The sequence below is a fragment of the Bufo gargarizans genome, chromosome 10 (genome assembly GCF_014858855.1).
Source record: "Bufo gargarizans isolate SCDJY-AF-19 chromosome 10, ASM1485885v1, whole genome shotgun sequence".
NCBI lineage: Eukaryota > Metazoa > Chordata > Amphibia > Anura > Bufonidae > Bufo > Bufo gargarizans.
This window is the reverse complement of record NC_058089.1, coordinates 82,007,036-82,026,422: the sequence shown is the minus strand read 5'-3', so window position 1 is coordinate 82,026,422 and position 19,387 is coordinate 82,007,036. Positions and strand designations below refer to the sequence as shown.

The window sequence follows — 19,387 nt, the reverse complement described above, 5'->3', positions numbered from 1 at the left end:
CATCAACGTTCCATCATCACCTGGAAGTGAAGTAGAATTGGAACTTTTGTGACCCTGAGGTCTACAACAAGTCTTGCTGAGCTCTATGATGGGACCACTTATCCTTAGGAAGGACACTATGGACAAGATCCCTCAAAGCTCTCAGGAAACATCTACCTTGTCCATAGAGACTACCTGGTCGTTGATCCAGGGAGTTATTCTGATTGCCTGATTGGAGTCGGGAAGGAATTTTTTATTCCCCTAAAGTGGGGAAAATTGACTTCTACCTCACTTTTTTTTTTTTGCCTTCCTCTGGATCAACTTGCAGGATAACAGGCCGAACTGGATGGACAAATGTCTTTTTTTTGGCCTTATGTACTATGTTACCTATGTGGATAACCAGTCCTTCACTCGCAGTCCATTTAGAATTAGCAAGTACTAGAAGTGGTTAACCATTTTCAAGTTTTATGTTGACGTGAGCTTTAACAAAACTGCTGCATTGACATTTGTAGTAAGGAACAGGTGTGCAGTTTTTGTGGTGGTGTCCGTCTTATTTTCCTGATGCCACTGCCCATAATCCCGTCATACAATGCTAAGCTCTTCATGTGCCCTGAATCTGATGATGATGATCAGACACAGTTCTGCGTTAATCCTGTTGAATGTGTATACTGTGTTTTCTGTGTATTCAGGCTGCTCAGATGTGAAAGAGGAAGGTCTAGAGGCGCAGATTAACCGACTGGCCGAGCTGATCGGGAAACTGGAAAATAAGGTGATTCTTTGTACTGTGGATGTGAATGCGCAGCGCAGTGACGGAGATGCGGCCAGCGCTATGGCTTATGTGGATTCAGAGGAGCTGTTAACCTTTACACTCTGAATCATTGGACCGCAGAGCTGAAGCAGTTTACTTTCTTGCCATTGCTACCTGAAATGTAATAATACCTGCTTATAGTGAGAACACAATGAATAGCTGATTCTTTATGTTCCATCACAATGTGTTCCCCGAGCCTGACACCTGGTTATCCTGGCATATCGCAGGTGCCACCAGGGTTACACGTTTAACAGTGCCACCCTTGTATAAAGGCTTTGTCTGGTGTTGCAGTTCAGACACTTTCTTAGTAATCCTTTTTAAACAAAAACATTACTCACACGCGGCCCCTGCTCCTATTCATTTCTATGGGGCAGAGGGAAATAGCCGAGCCAGCGCAAGGTCCGGAGGAGAAGACGCCCTGCAGGGAACACGGAGTGGCGACGTTGTAACACAGGGAGTTTGGGACGGATAGTATGATTCTTTTTTTATTAATAGTTTCCCTGCCTTTTTAATACTGACCCTTAAATAGGTCCATGATTTTGTACCCAGAAGGTGGAAAGTCACTTTTAGTTGGCAACTTATAAAAGAGCTTTTAAGCAACGTGTGCATTATAGTTTCATCTGCAACGTTTGATAGTATTTTATCCCTCAGAAGCAGGAGAAATAATGTGTTTGGGTAAAGCCATCAGATTGCGCTGTATATCCATTAGCCGAGCGGAACAGATAATTGCTGGTTTGCTTTCTGTAACCTTTCTTTGATATGAATTTTACACTTAGCAGCTTATTTAAGTGAAACCCATAGTTGATCACCTCAGGAGCGCACGCTGTCCATAATCTCTATTATTCTAGATGGCGGGTGAGCACTATGCAGTATTTAGATAAAAGGCTTGATCAGCACTGGAACGTGCACTCTGCGGTGTAAATATGTTAGGCTGCTAATAGTGGTGGTAGTGTTACTGAGGATATTTAACTATACATCCTTAGTCTAGGAAAAAAGCTGACCTAAGAGCTTGTTATATGGACAGATCATTATATCATTTACTTAAGCATTAAAGAGGCTATCATGGAAAAGATAATGATGACCTATCCTCAGGATAGGTCATCTTTATCACATCAGCGAGGGTCTGAGTCCCGCCACCCCCACTGATCAGCTGTTTCAGGGGGTGCCAGAGCTCTAGTGAGCAATGCAGGCTTCTGGCAGCTTTCGCCGTACATGATATAGTGGCTGTGCTTGGTATTGCAGCTCAGTCCCGTTGACTTGAATTGGGCTGAGCGGCAACTAGGCCGATGTACAGTGACATGACTGACCTAGAAAAGGCCGAAGTGCTCACAGAGTGCCCGGCCTCTTCTAAAAGCTGACCCGTTACCCCGCCGATCTTATTTTGATGACCTGTCCTGAGGTCATCATTATCTTTTGTAACAGACACCGCCAAAGTGATCAGAAATACAGGTATTGTCACTGGGAAAGCTAGCAACAAAACAGAGGGAATAAACCCCCAAAACACTGTAACTTATCTATAAAACTTAACTTTTACTAGTCTGGTATAAAATACTCAAATATAACACACAAATTAAACTTACGGAAGTGCTGGACAGTGAGCCAGTGCACATAAAAATGAATGGTCTTACCAGATGCAGCCTGTATAGTTTGAGGCAAGCCAGAGGGATTGTTCAGAGGGGTAGAGCTGGGTGATGACCCTAGTGTGCCCCTACTTGGCCTCGACTAACCTAATTGTCCAGTTTAGTCAGAGCACCCACCCCGAAAAGGGCCACCCCTCTGGACCATCCCTAATCATAGCTAGGATACCCTGTTGCAGCCCTAATGCAAGTGGTTCCAGCTCTGCGTTGGTGCTGTAAATGGTAGAGATGGGGGATCCCAGATGAAACAACGAGATTGGTCCTGACGCGTTTCTGTTGGATGGTTGGTCCAATTTCATCAGCAGACACAAATGAGACTAATGGCCTCAATGCTAGTGATCAAGAGAATCCACCTAGGTGTTTCAGGTGGACTGAACAGCAGATGCTTACACCTAAGAGCGTATGGCTATCTAGAGGGATCTAAGGTACAGTGTTTTGGGGTTTATTCCCTCTGTTTTGTTGCATCATTATCTTTTTCCAGATAACCCATTTAAGAGATACTCCAATGACATTTAAGGCATATTCACAGAATATGTCGGATAAGTGGGGGTCCCCACCTTTTGGTAAGAAGAACATGAGTTGACAATCCAGGACGGCTTTAAATATGGGAAAACAGGAAGAGATGGCCGTGCATGTTCAGTTGTCCCCTGCTCCTTTTATTAGCTACCACTGACCCCTTTACATTGTGGAGCATAGGTCACATAAGCCTGTCTACCAAACATTTGTGACATACTACACTGGTGCGTGAAAGTTTGTGAACCCTTCTGAATATTCTATATTTCTGCATAAAACTACATCAGATTTTCACACAAGTTCTAGAAGTGGATAAGGATAACCAAATGAAAGAAATGAATCAAAATATTAGACTTGGTCATTTATTTATCCATTAAGGAAAATTATCCAATATCAAGTGTTTGTGAGTAGCAAAAGTATGTGAACCTTTAGGGTTAGCAGATAACTTGCAGATAAAATTAGTCAGATGTTTTCAATCGATGGGATGACAATCTGGTGTGTGCAGGTGACCTGTTTTATTTAAAGAATAGGGATCTATCAGCCTGATCTTCACAACACGTTTGTAGTCCTGTATCATGGCACAAACAAAAGAGATTTCTGAGGAGTATGTGACTGTAAATAATATCATAAGTGATGACTAACATGGGTTTACCACAGAAGTTGTCAGACTAGCCTGATTTGTTTTTATGAGGTGAGTAGAAGTTTTCTTGGACTTTGTAATGGCATTTGATACTGTCCCTCAAAGACCCTCATAGGTAAAATAAGGTCTATAGGACTAGAAAGTATAGTTCTAATTGGATTGAAAAGGGGCCGAAGGACCATGTCCAGAGACTTGTGGTTAGTGATTCCTATTCAGAATGGTCCCGTGTTATACGTGGTGTACCCCAAGGTTCAGTGCTGGGCCCTTTATTATTGAATTTATTAATTCATGATATTGAGGATGGGATTAATAGCACTGATTCTATTTTTCCAGATGACACCAAGCTATGTAGCGGAGTGCAGTCTATGGAAGATGTCCATAAAATAGTAGCTGATTTGGACACTGAGTGATGGGCATCAACTTGGCAAATGAGGTTCAATGTGGTTAAATGTAACATTCTGTATCCTGGTAGTAATAATCTCTGTGCTTCATATGTCCTAGGGGAGTCACTTGTAGAGAAGGATTTGGGTGTACTTGTAGATCATTGACTAAATAACAGCACAATGTCAATCAGCTGCTTCTAAGGCATGTATTAAAAAAGGCATGGACTCACAGGCCTTTAGCCAGATTTTTCCATAACTTGGACAACCCCTTTAATACGTGACAATGACCAAGTATAGATAAATAGAGATATAGATAGATTAGATGATTAGATAGATTAAAAAAAGGTACTCCACGGCACTCCAAAAAGTAAAATAGATGGGACTTTTATTCACCAACGCAACGTTTTGTGCTTGAGAAAGGTTCCAGTGTGCAGACCGAAACGTTGCGTTGGTGAATAAAAGTCACATTTATTTTACTTTTTAGAGTTCTGTGGAGTACCTTTTTTATGTTTTTGGAGATTGGATCGCTCCAACAGCTACTGGCACCCAACCTTCATTTGAGCTGCAGTGCCAACCACATGCTTTGAATCATCTCTGTAGATAGATAGATAGACAGACACATCAAAAAATTTAATGGAAGTGGTTGTGACGGAAAATTGGGGGTCTGGACTGATTTTTCCATAACTTCGACAACCTCATTAATATGTGACAATGACCAAGGATGGATGGATAGATAATTAGATAGATTAGATAATTAGATATATTGATTAGATAATTTATTAGATAGCAGGTTTCCTCCCACACGCCAAAGACATACTGATAGGGAACTTGGATTGTGAGCCCCATTGTGATGCTACTGTCTGTAAAGTGCTGCAGAATATAGGATATTTATACAGTAATTCATACAGTCAAGCTATGTGTTCTTGGTAAATTGTTGCTTTGTGGCTAATGTTTGATTTCAGAAGATAGGAATTGCTTTGAGATGGTGACCCTTGTTCTGCAGAGCAGAAGGAGCATCCAGGTGGAATCTCAGCTAACCAGAGGGCACAGGCTCAGATGTCTTCTGTATAATGAGAGCCCTCTTGGTCTCGTAGATGGTAGCAGAGGATTTGTGCTGATTCTGGTTTTCAGTCTAATCGTTAAATTTTTTCTTCTGATTCTCAACTTTTCTTCTTTGACTGTGATTATTTCTCTGCCTCTTTCACCTCTCCTTCCAATTGCAGAAAACTGTAAATAATCATAACCCTCATGACACTCTCTTAGAGACAGCATGTATCCTCAGGATAATTGGAGTTTTTGATGTAAAACGGATCGTATTAAAAGGTCACTCTAATTGAATGCAGCTTGAGGAACTCTCTGCAAGACACAGGATTGTGGTGTTAGACTGGCCAGGGCCTCATATTATAATGATATCGCCAAGAGTTACCTCAAGCATTAGAGGGGGTTTGACATTCAGCTCAGCCAGCGAGAGAGCATTGTTATAAGCATTCGGCTCCGCACTGTTCTTGTGCTACTGTAATGTAAATGAATATAATGAGAGGTAGACTCACATTATAACATGAATTGATTCTGTGAAGAACAGATCTATGTAATAGATGCAGAGGTGGAACAATGTCTAACTTTTACCTACATCTCCTGGCATTATTGGATCTTTCCCTCTCCAAGTTCTGAGGCTCCCACCTATGCGAGCTTGGGTAAAAGGACAGCTCTGACAAATGTTACATTATTGTTTTCCATTAGCAAGTCATAGACCTCATAATGGATTCTATTACTATAGGATTGTTTGATAAGCAGTAGGTGACACCAGTAGATCTCAGAACTATTTGGCTGGTGGCTAAAGAGCGAGAAGGCCAGTGTCCATCAAGAAACATTGGTTGTCAGTGTGTCGTCTTCTTATTTCTGTTATTGTTTCCTATTGATCTTACCCAACGCGGCCAAACACTGTGCAAATTTGCATTTGTAGCAAACAGTCAGCAGCTGTCCATCCGCTATTTTAAAAAGAGTCTCATGTTGCCTGTCATTTCCATGTGTTCAGTCAATCCTAGGAAAAAAAGACTTTTTAAGAAAAGTAAATTACCATCTATAAATCACTGCGAAAGGTGCACCACAATGATATGCTACTGACAATACTGGCTAATGCCTCAAGCTGATGTTAAGAACTGAGACTTTAGCCAATGTATTCATGTCAGGAACACATCAGAGCTCTTTTGCACACCGTCAAGGTATCTCAGTGTGGCATGGGTCCTACCACTAGACTACCTACGGTGTGTGAACACAGTCTGAGAGGTGCTAAGATACAACTTACAGCCAAGCTTCCACATACCTCCATAGTGAGATCACTCATGTAGTGGGGGAGATGCTAAGGCTGTAAGCCCCCCTATAACAGGCCATGTGACACAGGATGCCGTTGTGGTGCATGTGGTCAGCTGCTGACATCCTCCATTGGATGCATTTTTGCTAGGGATTGCCGTTAGCAACGGATCACATGCGGAGGAATTGCTCCCCCGGTTATAAACAAACCACAGTGTTTGGGGTTTTTGAGCATTTCCTCCCATTTAGGCCACTTTTTTTTATTACCATCTAGGTGCAGTTATTAGGGCAGTGCCATTGCACCCAGAAGCTCCTAGACCGTCTTCTATGCTGTGTCCCCACTTCAGTGATGTACCAGCCAGGCAATCCATGAAATCTTGTAGTATTGTACATGCTTGGTAAAGGGATGGAGACCGCCTGGCAGATGGGCAGTCTTCCCTTTGCTACACATCCTGTGAGACTTCAAGGACTGCATGGCCGTTACATGATAGTGGTGGGGGCGTGGCATGGAATATGGGGGTGGAGCCTCCTTATTTCACCTAGGGGAGCATTTACATATTATAAAAAGTATTTTTTCTAGGTTTGACAGACCACATGGAGAATCCAGAGGCTTACTAATGTCCAGATGGACAGCTGACGGCCGTTTGACATACTGGTATGTGAGGACAGATGCCCTCTAAGACTGTAAAACTTGGAACTTCAGTTCTTTAATCGCAATGGTTCGGGTCAGAAGAACTGCTGGGAGATCCAAGCTTGCAGTTGTAATAAAAGGCGATATGCCGTTGTATTCTTTGCACGTGCAAAATATGTTGGATCGTTAAATATGACAAATTATTCTGAGGTTGTATTCACACACAGAATTTTTCATGCAGCTTTTTGAGCCAGAGCCATAAGTGGATTCACGAGGAATGGGAAATATGAAGAAGGGACTACTCCACCTGAGCCAGAAGCGGATTCATGAGGAGTGAAAAATATGAAGAAAGGACTGCTGTGCCTGAGCCAGAAGGGGGATTCACGAGGAATGGGAAATATGAAGAAGGGACTACTCCACCTGAGCCAGAAGCGGATTCACAATGAGTGAAAAATATGAAGAAAGGACTGCTCCGCCTGAGCCAGAAGTGGATTCACGAGTAGTGGGAAATATGAAGAAAGGACTGCTCCACCTGAGCCAGAAGGGGGATTCACGAGAAATGGGAAATATGAAGAAAGGACTACTCCGCCTGAGCCAGAAGCGGATTCACAAGGAAAGTGAAAATCTGAAGAAAGGACTTCTCCGCCTGAGCCAGAAGCGGATTCACGAGGAATGGGAAATATGAAGAAAGGACTGCTCCGCCTGAGCCAGAAGTGGATTCACGAGGAGTGAAAAATATGAAGAAAGGACTGCTCCGCCTGAGCCAGAAGCAGATTTACGAGGAATGGGAAATATGAAGAAAGGACTGCTCCACCTGAGCCAGAAGTGTATTCACGATGAGTGAAAAATATGAAGAAAGGACTGCTCCGCCTGAGCCAGAAGCGGATTCACGATGAGTGAAAAATATGAAGAAAGGACTGCTCCGCCTGAGCCAGAAGCGGATTCACGAGGAATGGGAAATATGAAGAAAGGACTGCTCCTTACTGCTGAATGCTTTTCTGGCTTTTATTTGAAAAGCTCCATCAAAACCTGCAGTGGTGTTTTTCCAAAAAACGCTGTGTGTGAAATCACCTTAAAATGTATTTGAAGAGATGATGGTAGAAGATGATGTCTTCTAGAAGCAATATTGTTTAGAAAGGGCTTCACTTGTGTCGTCTCACACTTATAGACTCCATATACTGCCTTTACTTTTCAGACGCTCTCCTTTGATTTGCACCAGAGACTTTCTGACAATGAGAATACATCTTCAATGGTGAGTATCGGATGTGACAGGAGAAATGTTCCCATAGATCTTTAATCCCATTTTCCTTTGCAGTAAAGCATCTTCTAAAGTATAATTACACAGTCGCCCTGATTATGATTTGGAGAATTTCACTCCAAGGCTGCAAGCACGCTAGGTCTGCCCTGACTTTTCAGTGAGATGTCACAAGCAGTTTTGTGCATGTCACGATTTATTTCTTAAGACATATCCCTCCTGTAGCCCTTGCTCCATTATCTACCCCTGCCAAGGAATTACAGGAGACATTTAAGCAATTCGCTCTCTTCCCGAGTATATCTTTAGTCTTACATATTAGTGTAATGTTAGTGAGTTGCTGCTCTACAATTCCTGTAGTCAGACACAATTGTCTTAATATCTCAGTGCTTCAGACAGCACAAAACAGGATTACAGAATAGATAAAGGACTTTGAACCCTTTTACACAGGCCGATGCACGGGCAATGATCGGGAACAAAGGATTGCCTGATCATTTACATCTCTCTCTGTATGGGGTATCTCCCAACTAAAGTTGAGCCAGTTTGCCAACCTCCCTTCAGCTTCGCCAATCATAAAAAAAATTTCCTTCTTGTTTTTGCACACTTTATTGTATGGTTTGTATTTATTGTAAAGGCCGCCATACACATTCAATAGCTGTTGGCCTGCACACCCATGTTTGGTTTGTGAATGTGTATTCAGTGGGAGAAGGGGACAAACTGTATCCAGATCCTTTGCTCCCCCAACCTCATCTGTCAAGGTAGTCGGGAGCTCCCCACACACATTAGACTTCCATTCTCAGAAGGTTAGGCCGACAATACACTAATGTGTATGGTGGTCTTTAGTCTTCCTGCGCTTACACCATCTCATAACTGTTCTCCTAGCATTTTTATAGTCTCTGAGTCCTTACACAGATCCTCCATCTTTAACATCTTAGGAATGACTTGAGTTAATTGGGGGTAATCACAACACTTTATCCACAATGCTTAGTCTTTAGTTCACACGTGATGGTGTTGCTAGGTATACTGTAGTGCAATTACTGCCCTACTTTGCATCCTGTGCAGAGAAACATCTCCTTGCCTGTAGGCCTGGAAGACGCTTGACTGCCTCTCCCACATCGGAGAAATGCCAGTTTAGTTGTCCCACTCAAGGTCCCGACAAGGTGCTGTTGGGCTATCTTGAAATCATGATCTATCACTTGTTTGTGATTGCACACATAATATACATTTATCTTGACTGAATTAATGTGATATATAATAAAACAATAAGCTTCTCAGTATATTAGTTTAAATACAGAAATCTTTAAACGGGTTACCCCATGATTAAAGTAAAGACACCCTATTTCTAACAAAGCTAGAACCAGCCCTGTACCTCACATGGATCCAGAGATCTCCCCATTCATTGCTCTGCTAGATTTATATTAGGCTGATAGCTCAAGGGGCGTATTCTGTTGCAACCTATCACAGCTCAGTAGGCAGTTGAAGAATGGAACTGAGCATGTGCAACCACCTCACTGAGGTGGACAGAGAAATAAGAAAACAAAAACAAACAGCAGGTGGCACTATACAGATACTTTTTATTAAATAAGGGTCTATTCACATGTCCATATGGGTTAGAAGAACAGTTTATGTCTTGCAGTCCTAATACAGATTGGGTTGTCCCACAAAAAATATTCAGCAGTTTTCAAACAGCACCTGGATCTGAATACTTTTGTTACAGCATGTAATTAAAGAGGACCTTTCATGGGTCCAGACTTTATAAACTAAGTATCAGGGTATGTAGGGCATACAGCGGGGATCTAATAGCGCTTACTATTTTTTCTGGGAGCCGCTCCATTCGCCGACTGTGGTCCCCGTTAAATTCTCCGGCCCTGTACGCTAATTTTCGCATAGGAACAGGGAGAAGGAGACTGTCCTGTTTCCCAATGGGCATCTCCTTCTTCCTGGCTGTAGCACTGTCCAATCGGAGCGGAAAGCGTCACAGTCAGGGAGAAAAAAAAACTCACCTTCTCCCTGGCTGTGATGCTCTCTGCTGCGATTGGACCGCTCACAGCCAGGGAGAAGGAGAAGCCCATTGATAAACAGGGCAGTCTCCTCCTCTCTGTTCCTATGCAAAAATTAGCGTACAGGGCGGGAGAATTTAACGGGGACCACAGTGGGCGAACGGAGCGGCACCCAGAAAAAATTGTAAGCGCTATTAGATCCCCGCTGTATGCCCTACATACCCTGCTATTTAGTTTATAAAGTCTGGACCCATCAAAGGTCCTCTTTCGTTTCAATAGTTTTTATTGCAGTTTTACAATTACAAGGGATATATCGGGCATACCCGATGCATATACAGTACAGACCAAAAGCTTGGACACACCTTCTCATTCAAAGAGTTTTCTTTATTTTCATGACTATGAAAATTATAGATTCACACTGAAGGCATCAAAACTATGAATTAACACATGTGACATTATATACATAATAACAAAATAGTGTGAAACAACTAAAAATATGTCATATTCCAGGTTCTTCAAAGTAGCCACCTTTTGCTTTGATTACTGCTTTGCACACTCTTGGCATTCTCTTGATGAGCTTCAAGAGGTAGTCACCTGAAATAGTCTTCCAACAGTCTTGAAGGAGTTCCCAGAGATGCTTAGCACTTGTTGGCCCTTTTGCCTTCACTCTGTGATCCAGCTTACCCCAAACCATCTCGATTGGGTTCAGGTCCGGTGACTATGGAGGCCAGGTCATCTGGCGCAGCACCCCATCACTCTCCTTCATGGTCAAATAGCCCTTACACAGCCTGGAGGTGTGTTTGGGGGTCATTGTCCTGTTGAAAAATAAATGATGGTCCAACTAAACGCAAACCGGATGGAATAGCATGCCGCTGCAAGATGCTGTGGTAGCCATGCTGATTCAGTATGCCTTCAATTTTGAATGAATCCCCAACAGTGTCACCAGCAAAGCACCCCCACACATCACACCTCCTCCTCCATGCTTCACGGTGGGAACCAGGCATGTAGAGTCCATCCGTTCACCTTTTCTGCGTCACACAAAGACACGGTGGTTGGAACCAACGATCTCAAATTTGGACTCATCAGACCAAAGCACAGATTTCCACTGGTCTAATGTCCATTCCTTGTGTTCTTTAGCCCAAACAATTCTCTTCTGCTTGTTGCCTGTCCTTAGCAGTGGTTTCCTAACAGATATTCTACCATGAAGGCCTGATGTACACAGTCTCCTCTTAACAGTTGTTCTAGAGATGTGTTTGCTGCTAGAACTCTGTGTGGCATTGACCTGGTCTCTAATCTGAGCTGCTGTTAACCTGCGATTTCTGAGGCTGGTGACTCGGATGAACTTATCCTCCGCAGCAGAGGTGACTCTTGGTCTTCCTTTCCTGGGGCGGTCCGCATGTGAGCCAGTTTCTTTGTAGTGCTTGATGGTTTTGGTGACTGCACTTGGGGACAATTTAAAAGTTTTCCCAATTTTTCGGACTGACTGACCTTCATTTCTTAAAGTAATGATGGCCACTCGTTTTTCTTACTTAGCTGCTTTTTTCTTGCCATAATACAAATTCTAACAGTCTATTCAGTAGGACTATCAGCTGTGTATCCACCTGACTTCTCCACAACGCAACTGATGGTCCCAACCCCATTTATAAGGCAAGAAATGGCACTTATTAAACCTGACAGTGCACACCTGTGAAGTGAAAACCATTTCAGGTGACTACCTCTTGAAGCTCATCAAGAGAATGTCAAGAGTGTGCAAAGCAGTAATCAAAGCAAAAGGTGGCTACTTTGAAGAACCTAGAATATGACATATTTTCTGTTGTTTCACACTTTTTTGTTATGTATATAATTCCACATGTGTTAATTCATAGTTTTGATGCCTTCAGTGTGAATCGACAATTTTCATAGTCATGAAAATAAAGAAAACTCTTTGAATGAGAAGGTGTGTCCAAACTTTTGGTCTGTACTGTAGATACAAGAAAATTAAATAGTAACTTGACAACAGTAACCAAAATGGTGCACCTAGAAGGGAGAACCTAATAAGTGTATAATCAACTTGTAATGCCTGGAAGGGAAGAGTATTAGTTGCGCAGAGGAAAATGGCTACCTAAACAGAGTCCAAGAAACCCAATAACAAAAGTCGACAAAGCCAAATGTGTACTTTTGGGATACTAGCTGGGATCAAAAAAGGCCTGTGGGGGCTCTAAGGAGGGGAACAATACAAGGGGTCGACCAAAGGTTCCAGTTTAGTTGAAATCTAACATACCCCCTCTGCCCATAGAAATAACCTTCTCATAAGAGTAAGTAGTGTTGAGTGCAGATATTAAGTCAGCGAGGTCTGGTGTGTCAGGGGTTCTCCATTTCCGTAGCAGCAGCAATTTTGCCGTAACACAAAATATACAGAACAAAGCCCTCTGGGAGGCTGGCAGGAGGTCAACTCCTATAAATAGAAGGACCAGATTAACTCAGGTCTCAGCAAGCGGACCAATATTCTTGGATACTAGGGCATAGCCACAGGATATGGAACAAGGTACCCCTACATCCGCAACCTTTCCAAGATCGGTTAGAAACAGATGCATACATAAGCGCCAATCTGTCCGGGGTATAATACCATTGAAGAACCATTTTTAACGTTGATTCTACATGGGATGTGTATTTCAAGTGTTTAGGAATCATTCTGAGGGCATGAAGCCAATCCGCTTCAGAGAAAGACATGTTCAGATCTCTTTCCCAAGCTGCCCTAGGATCAGAGCATTTAAAGTGGGTCAGCTGGAGAAGGTAATTGTACGGTGGCTTCAGTCCCTTCGAATTGCCAGAATCATATAGTTTGGCTAGATTATATAGTTTTACCCCCAAAGGTTGCAAGCCCTGTAACAAATAGTGGATCTGGAGATATTTATAGAACTCCCTGTTCAGGATGGAAAACTTTTCACATATCGATAGGAACTGTTGCAATACCCCTTGATCTAGTATATCCCCCACTGTGCATATATTGGCCGAGACCCAAAGCGCCAGATCAGAGTGAGGGAGCAGAGACCTGGAGCAAAGAGAAGGGTAGGGAAGCAAGTGAGGGAGGGTCATCAGCATCTGCCAATGCATGGTACGTGGACCATGCCTTTAGAGACACCAACACCATCGGGCTCAGACCCTTAGCAGTGGGAATCTTCCAAAATGGTAAATGCAACAACTCCAACAGGGAGTATGGGGCGGCCTGTGATGATTCCAGATGAACCCAAGGTAAGTTTAAAGACAACTGAGCCCAACTCTTCAGCATGGAGACCAAAGAAGCTATATAGTACAGTTTCAGATCCGGAACGCCAAACCTCCCATACGCCATTCCCTGGTCGCAATCCTAGGTCATTTTCCTTCCCAAATATATTTAGAAAGTAAAGCTTGTGCTCGAGAAAATAACCTTTCCGGGAGGATTATAGGCAAGGTGCGATACAAATATAAAAACTTAAAGAGGATAAACATTTTAAATGTAGCAATCCTACCCATCCACGTAGTGTCATATTTAGCAAAGTCTATGAGTTCCTTTTCTGTGCAAAGTAGGAGAGAATAGTAGTTTAGTGCGTACAGTTGGGATGGGGAATGAGACCTGTTAGTGCCCAAGTATTTAATGCTGCGGTGTTGCCAATCAAATATCCAAGTAGTGTGGAGAGTCGACACCAAGGCCTCTGGTATGTTAATAGGTAGAGCTTGCGTTTTGGAGGAGTTAAGTCTGCGTATAAGGAGATGATGTGGGAACAGCCACCCACAGCAACCCCTGAAATATTGGTGTCTTGTCTAATCGCCTGAGCCAACGGTTCCATGGCTATTATAAAGATAACGGGTGATAGGGGACAACCCTGTCTGGTGCCATTCGTGAGCGCGAACACATCCGACAGGGCTCCATTTACAAACGTTCTAGCCGTAGGGTTACTATAAAGTGCTCTAATGTTGGTGAGTAAAGGGGCCACTGAATCCCAACTGCTGAAGCACCGAGAAGGCGAACGACCAACGAAGTCTGTCGAACGCCTTCTCGGCATCCAGGGCCAGGGCCAATGTGGGAATCCATGTGCATGAACATGATGTAAAAAACCTAGCAGACGTCTCGTATTATAGTAGGTCTGGCGGGTCGGGACAAAGCTGGCCCGGTCCACATGAATAATGGAAGGGAGAATTTTAGTTAAACAGGCGGCCAATAATTTCTCATATATTTTGACTTCCTGATTCAAGAGAGAAATGGGGCTAAAATGTGGGGGTTTATCAGGGGATTTGCCAGGTTTAGGGAGGGTAATAATAAGGGCTTGCAGGTTTTCCGCCGGCAGAGAGCCAGAGAACATCGCAGCTTGACAGAAGTCTCTTAAATAGGGGCCTAAGCTCTGCTTAAAATGTTTATAATAGTGGTTGGCAAAGCCATCAGGGCTAGGGTCTTTGTCTCTGGCAAGAGACGCAATCACAGCCTCCACCTCCTCGGTAGTGATTGGGGAATTAAGGTCCTGAAGCTGGGAACTAGTTAGTGTGGGTAAATGTAAGGAACGGAGATGAGAGCTGACCAGCTCGTCCAGCTCCGCTGGGGCAGGGTGGGAGTCCTTTAAATTATAAAGATCAGCATAGTATGTTTGAAAGCCGTTAGCAATGTCTATAGGGGAGTAAACCTTCTCCTGGGAGGAGGGATAGATGAGGTGAGGGTTTCGGCTATTGGTGTGACAAAACTTAAATCCAGGACAATGGCAACATTTCTACAGCAATAGTAATATTTAACAAACAATCAGTAGGCAGCAGTAGAAACAGTAGCAGCACTACAAAAAAAGTAACGAAATTTATACACGTGTGGAACTATCAATTCATGAGGAAGCGAGTGTAGCATGCGGCCACAGTAATAAGGGCCAGACAAACAGTAGCAAGTAGTCAGTTCTACAAACAACTAAACAGCTCCAATAATCAAAACCAGCCTCTAATTATTATAGTTCACAGTATAAGGTTACAAATAAAGCACTTATACAGCCATCAGCAACAACCATTAATGGTCAGCTACAAGAGAGTGACTGCAACTAATTTACTACTACTGCAATAACAGTGCCAAAAGGGAATAAATAAATAATAGAAGCACACATATGGGTGTCCAGGAGGCAGTTTTAATACAGTAGGTTAGATAATAAAACGTCCATAATTTATTATTAAGAAAGTAAAAATAAAAGTTAAATTTTAAAACTAATAAAGACATTAATGCACCTGTCAAGAGTAGGCAACCAGTAATACCAGTAAAACCGCCAAGGTAATAGCTGCATGGTCGGACCATTTGATCGTTTCTAGGGAGGAGTCTTGAGCGTAAGGGAGAAGTGCTCTATCCACAAGAAACATGTCAATTCTGGAATACGCATTGTGAACCCCAGAATGAAATGAATAATCTCTAGCAGACGCATGGTGGATACGCCAAACGTCATAAAGCTCCTTCTTCCAGAAAGTAGTAGCGAGGAAAGGGGCGGCCCGCAATGAGGAAGAGGAAGTGTCCACAGATGGATCTGATGTCAGATTAAAATCACCACAGATCACCAGTTTTCCCTGTACTTTCTTATGGACCACTTTCATTAACTTGCGAAAGAAGTGTATTTAGCCATGGTTAGGAGCATACAAAGACACTATGGTAAATAGTACATTATTGAGAGTGCATATCAGTATAACAAACCATCTATGGGGGTCTATATAATCAGCTACGTGGGAAAATGCTACCATATTTTTAATAGCTAACATGACCCCCCCTAGATTTGGAGTGAAAATGCGATTGAAAAATATGTGGAAACTGTATATGCCTCAACCTAAAACCCCGAAACATCGCAATGTAATACGTTAGATTCTTTCCACAGGTATGCTCTGCGCATTGGACTGTTTAAGCCATTGGCATTTATGCTAGCAAATGTAATTACCATGATAGGTTAAAATAAACGGCATTATACTACTAGCAGATAAAAAGAGAGAAACCAGACACAGAACGTCTCCCAGCGAGGACTTATGCATCAAAAGGACGTAGGCAGCACCAGAAAAAACAGGCATTGTATGAGCACCTAGAGAACTTAACCCCCAAGAACACAGGAGGTAGAACAACAGACTTAAACAAAGGTAGAACATAACAAGCCTAAGAAAGGCTCAATACAGGGAGTAGGGCAAATGTCCCGTCTGCAGAAACCAAAAAACAAAAAAATTATAGTGGCAATTTTGGAGGAGCTGCTCAACCCCTGACACAGTGGCGTGTCCTCAATTAGGGGGAGCAACCCGACCGCATGTGGACCGCAGAAATCGACTAACCCCAGCAAAATATGCATACAATGGAGGATGTCGGCGCGGTCCACATGCACCACAAGAGCAAACTACACAGAATGTAGCAATCATATGAAACACAGAGAAAGAATGCACCAAACAGATATAACACTGACTATGCTGGCAAGACACAAATGAAGATGTTAAAAGCTGAGACTTTCGCCAATATATACCAGTGATGGATATATCGGAGCCCATCATGCACCACGTCACGGCTCTCAGCATGGCAAGGGGTCCTAACCGCTGCTCTAACTATGGTGTGAACACGGTCTGGGGGTGATATAATTCAGCTCGCAGCAAAGCTTCCCACAAACGCCCAGCATGAATGCTGCGGTTGTGCAATGTGAATGAAGCCAGGCTGCAAGCCACACCCACACCAGACCATGTGATGGAGGTTACCAGGTGCAAAGGAGTGTTTGAATGCCAGGTAAAGGCAAACACACTCAAATCTAACAAGGCAGAAACCAAAAAACAAAAAAATTATAGTGGCAATTTTGGAGGAGCTGCTCAACCCCTGACACAATGGCGTGTCCTCAATTAGGGGGAGCAACCCGACCGCATGTGGACCGCAGAAATCTGCAAAATATGCATACAATGGAGGATGTCGGCGCGGTCCACATGCACCACAAGAGCAAACTACACAGAATGTAGCAATCATATGAAACACAGAGAAAGAATGCACCAAACAGATATAACACTGACTATGCTGGCAAGACACAAATGAAGATGTTAAAAGCTGAGACTTTCGCCAATATATACCAGTGATGGATATATCGGAGCCCATCATGCACCACGTCACGGCTCTCAGCATGGCAAGGGGTCCTAACCGCTTAAATGTCCCGTCTGCAACCTAGGAATAAAGCAGGTTAGGGTGACAGAACCCGTATAACGTAAAGCACCTGAAAGCGAGATATACTCGCCGTGAAACATGGATCAGTGTACTCTTGTTCAGTCTTTGCAGACTTTGGCTGGAGGTGAGTCATCAAGATGCCGAGGATGAGGCACACGATGCGCCCTGTCAATTTCCAAATCTCGGTCTGAACAGTCTGGCTGAGCTGCTTTGAGAAGAGAAAGCACATAGTCATGAAGTTCTTTGGGAGACACCGATTCCGGAATCCCTCGTAGCTTAATGATGTGGTTGTGTCAGCGCCTATCTTCAAGTTCAGCCATTTTGGCCTTAATAACTTCCACCTCCTCCTCTAGCTCTGTGTGGGAATCAATGAGGGTATTGTGCGAGGTAGCGAAGTCCCCAAATTTATTTTCCAAATGATCTGTTCTGGCCCCTAGCTCGTCTATGTCAGAGCGCAGAGGTGCAATAATGGACTTTATGTCCAGCAGCATGGATCGCCGCTGAAGGATCAGCATGTCCCGCATGGCGGTATCAGTGAGGGCTGTATTGGACACTGCTAGCGCTAGTAGCGTTATCTCCCCGTCTTCTACTGGGGCTGCAGGGGAGCTCTGTGCGACCCTGTATGAGGGTGAAGTCCCAGCTGCTTGGCGGGCACTAAGTTGCGAGGGATCCCGTGGGGAGGAGGGAGAAAAAGTAGAAAGCTCCGGCGGTGTAGAGCAGGAGGGGGAGCTGCGACTCACCGATCGGCGCGTTCCTTCCAGACCCAGAGTCCGCCCTGTCTTGCTGGCTGGTGAAGGATGATCTCCCGGCTCCGACTGGGCAAGAAGCGCCGGGTCAGAGACAGTGCACCACAGAGCCGGAGTTGGGGAGCTATGCTGGAGGTCCGGCGATGTCGCGCGCTCAGGAGGAAAGACCGCCTCTCCTCCAGCGCCATCTTGGATGTCTCTCATGAAAGGTCCTCTTTAATTACATGCTGTTACAAAAGTATTCAGATCCAGGTGCTGTTTGAAAACTGCTGAATATTTTTTGTGGGACAACCCACTCCGTATTAGGACTGCAAGACCTAGAAATCCTTGCAACTGTTCTTCTAACCCATACTTAGATCACCATGACAATGAATAGTTTAGTCTACAGTATATAAAATCTAATCAAATGCAATGACAATAAAAGGACATTACAATTATGTAGACAAACACAACAAAGGATCGATGCAGCTCATGGCTCTTTGTTGGCCTCTCTGCATACAAAAGACCTGATGCATGGACTGCTGGTGGACTACAAAGCCAGGGAATGCATCTTAGGAAAGGAACGGTAGACCCAGCACTATCAAATAAAATTTGCCATGCTATCTTTCATTATGTTAAAAACCAGGGTCAGTGACACGTCTGATTTTAACTGGCAGAAAAATTCTAGGTGACTTATCCCCTTTAAAATTATGAAACCCCTTTTGAAGCTTATTTTCTTTTCCAGTTATATTGTTAATTTTTAAATGTATGTGTTTGTAACAAGTTGCTTCTGTCTACATACAACCAATGCCCTGTACTGCTCCTTGCTTTCATGTCATTTAACCACCTTTCTTCTACTTCCCTCTTCAGTACCTTTACTTGGTGCGACAGGAAATGCAAGTTTCCCAGAAATTTGTGAACGACTTTTGCAGTTCTCTGAAACAATATCTAAAAAATGTATCAGGACAAGGAGAATGCTTCCAGTGAGTGCACCTCATCTAATGGGACATGTATGATAGGACCATGTAGACATATATAGACAGGATGTATGATATGTCTAGTACAGGGCCCTATACAATGTGAGTGGATCCCACCAGGATGACTGAATTATTGACACTGTGCTTTTTTTTAAAGGCTATATACACCACATCGGAGGAAATTTTTTTATGGTTGCATTTTACTCATTTTTGGCTAAAAATCTTTTTTTCAATTGGCCTTTATTAAAAATATTGAGCCAATCTGTCACAAAGGGTTAACTGTTTTTCTAGCTGTGTGACTGGTAATTTCACTTTGTGCCGGTCATCTATAAACACTTATTTGATCCACATTCTTATCAGTAGGTTAAGAACTTAGCTATAATGAGTG

At 43.3% G+C, this 19,387-nt stretch overlaps 1 protein-coding gene across 1 annotated transcript in view; it reads left to right on the top strand.

The window, feature by feature from the left end:
* The window catches only part of NECAB2 (N-terminal EF-hand calcium binding protein 2), a 137,782-nt gene that overhangs the window by 114,310 nt on the left and 4,085 nt on the right, over positions 1-19,387 (top strand). The window contains exons 7-9 of the mRNA XM_044269282.1: positions 669-748; positions 8,097-8,153; positions 18,893-19,005. Coding sequence (XP_044125217.1) covers positions 669-748; positions 8,097-8,153; positions 18,893-19,005 — 250 coding nt within the window. The remainder of the gene's footprint in view (positions 1-668; positions 749-8,096; positions 8,154-18,892; positions 19,006-19,387) is intronic.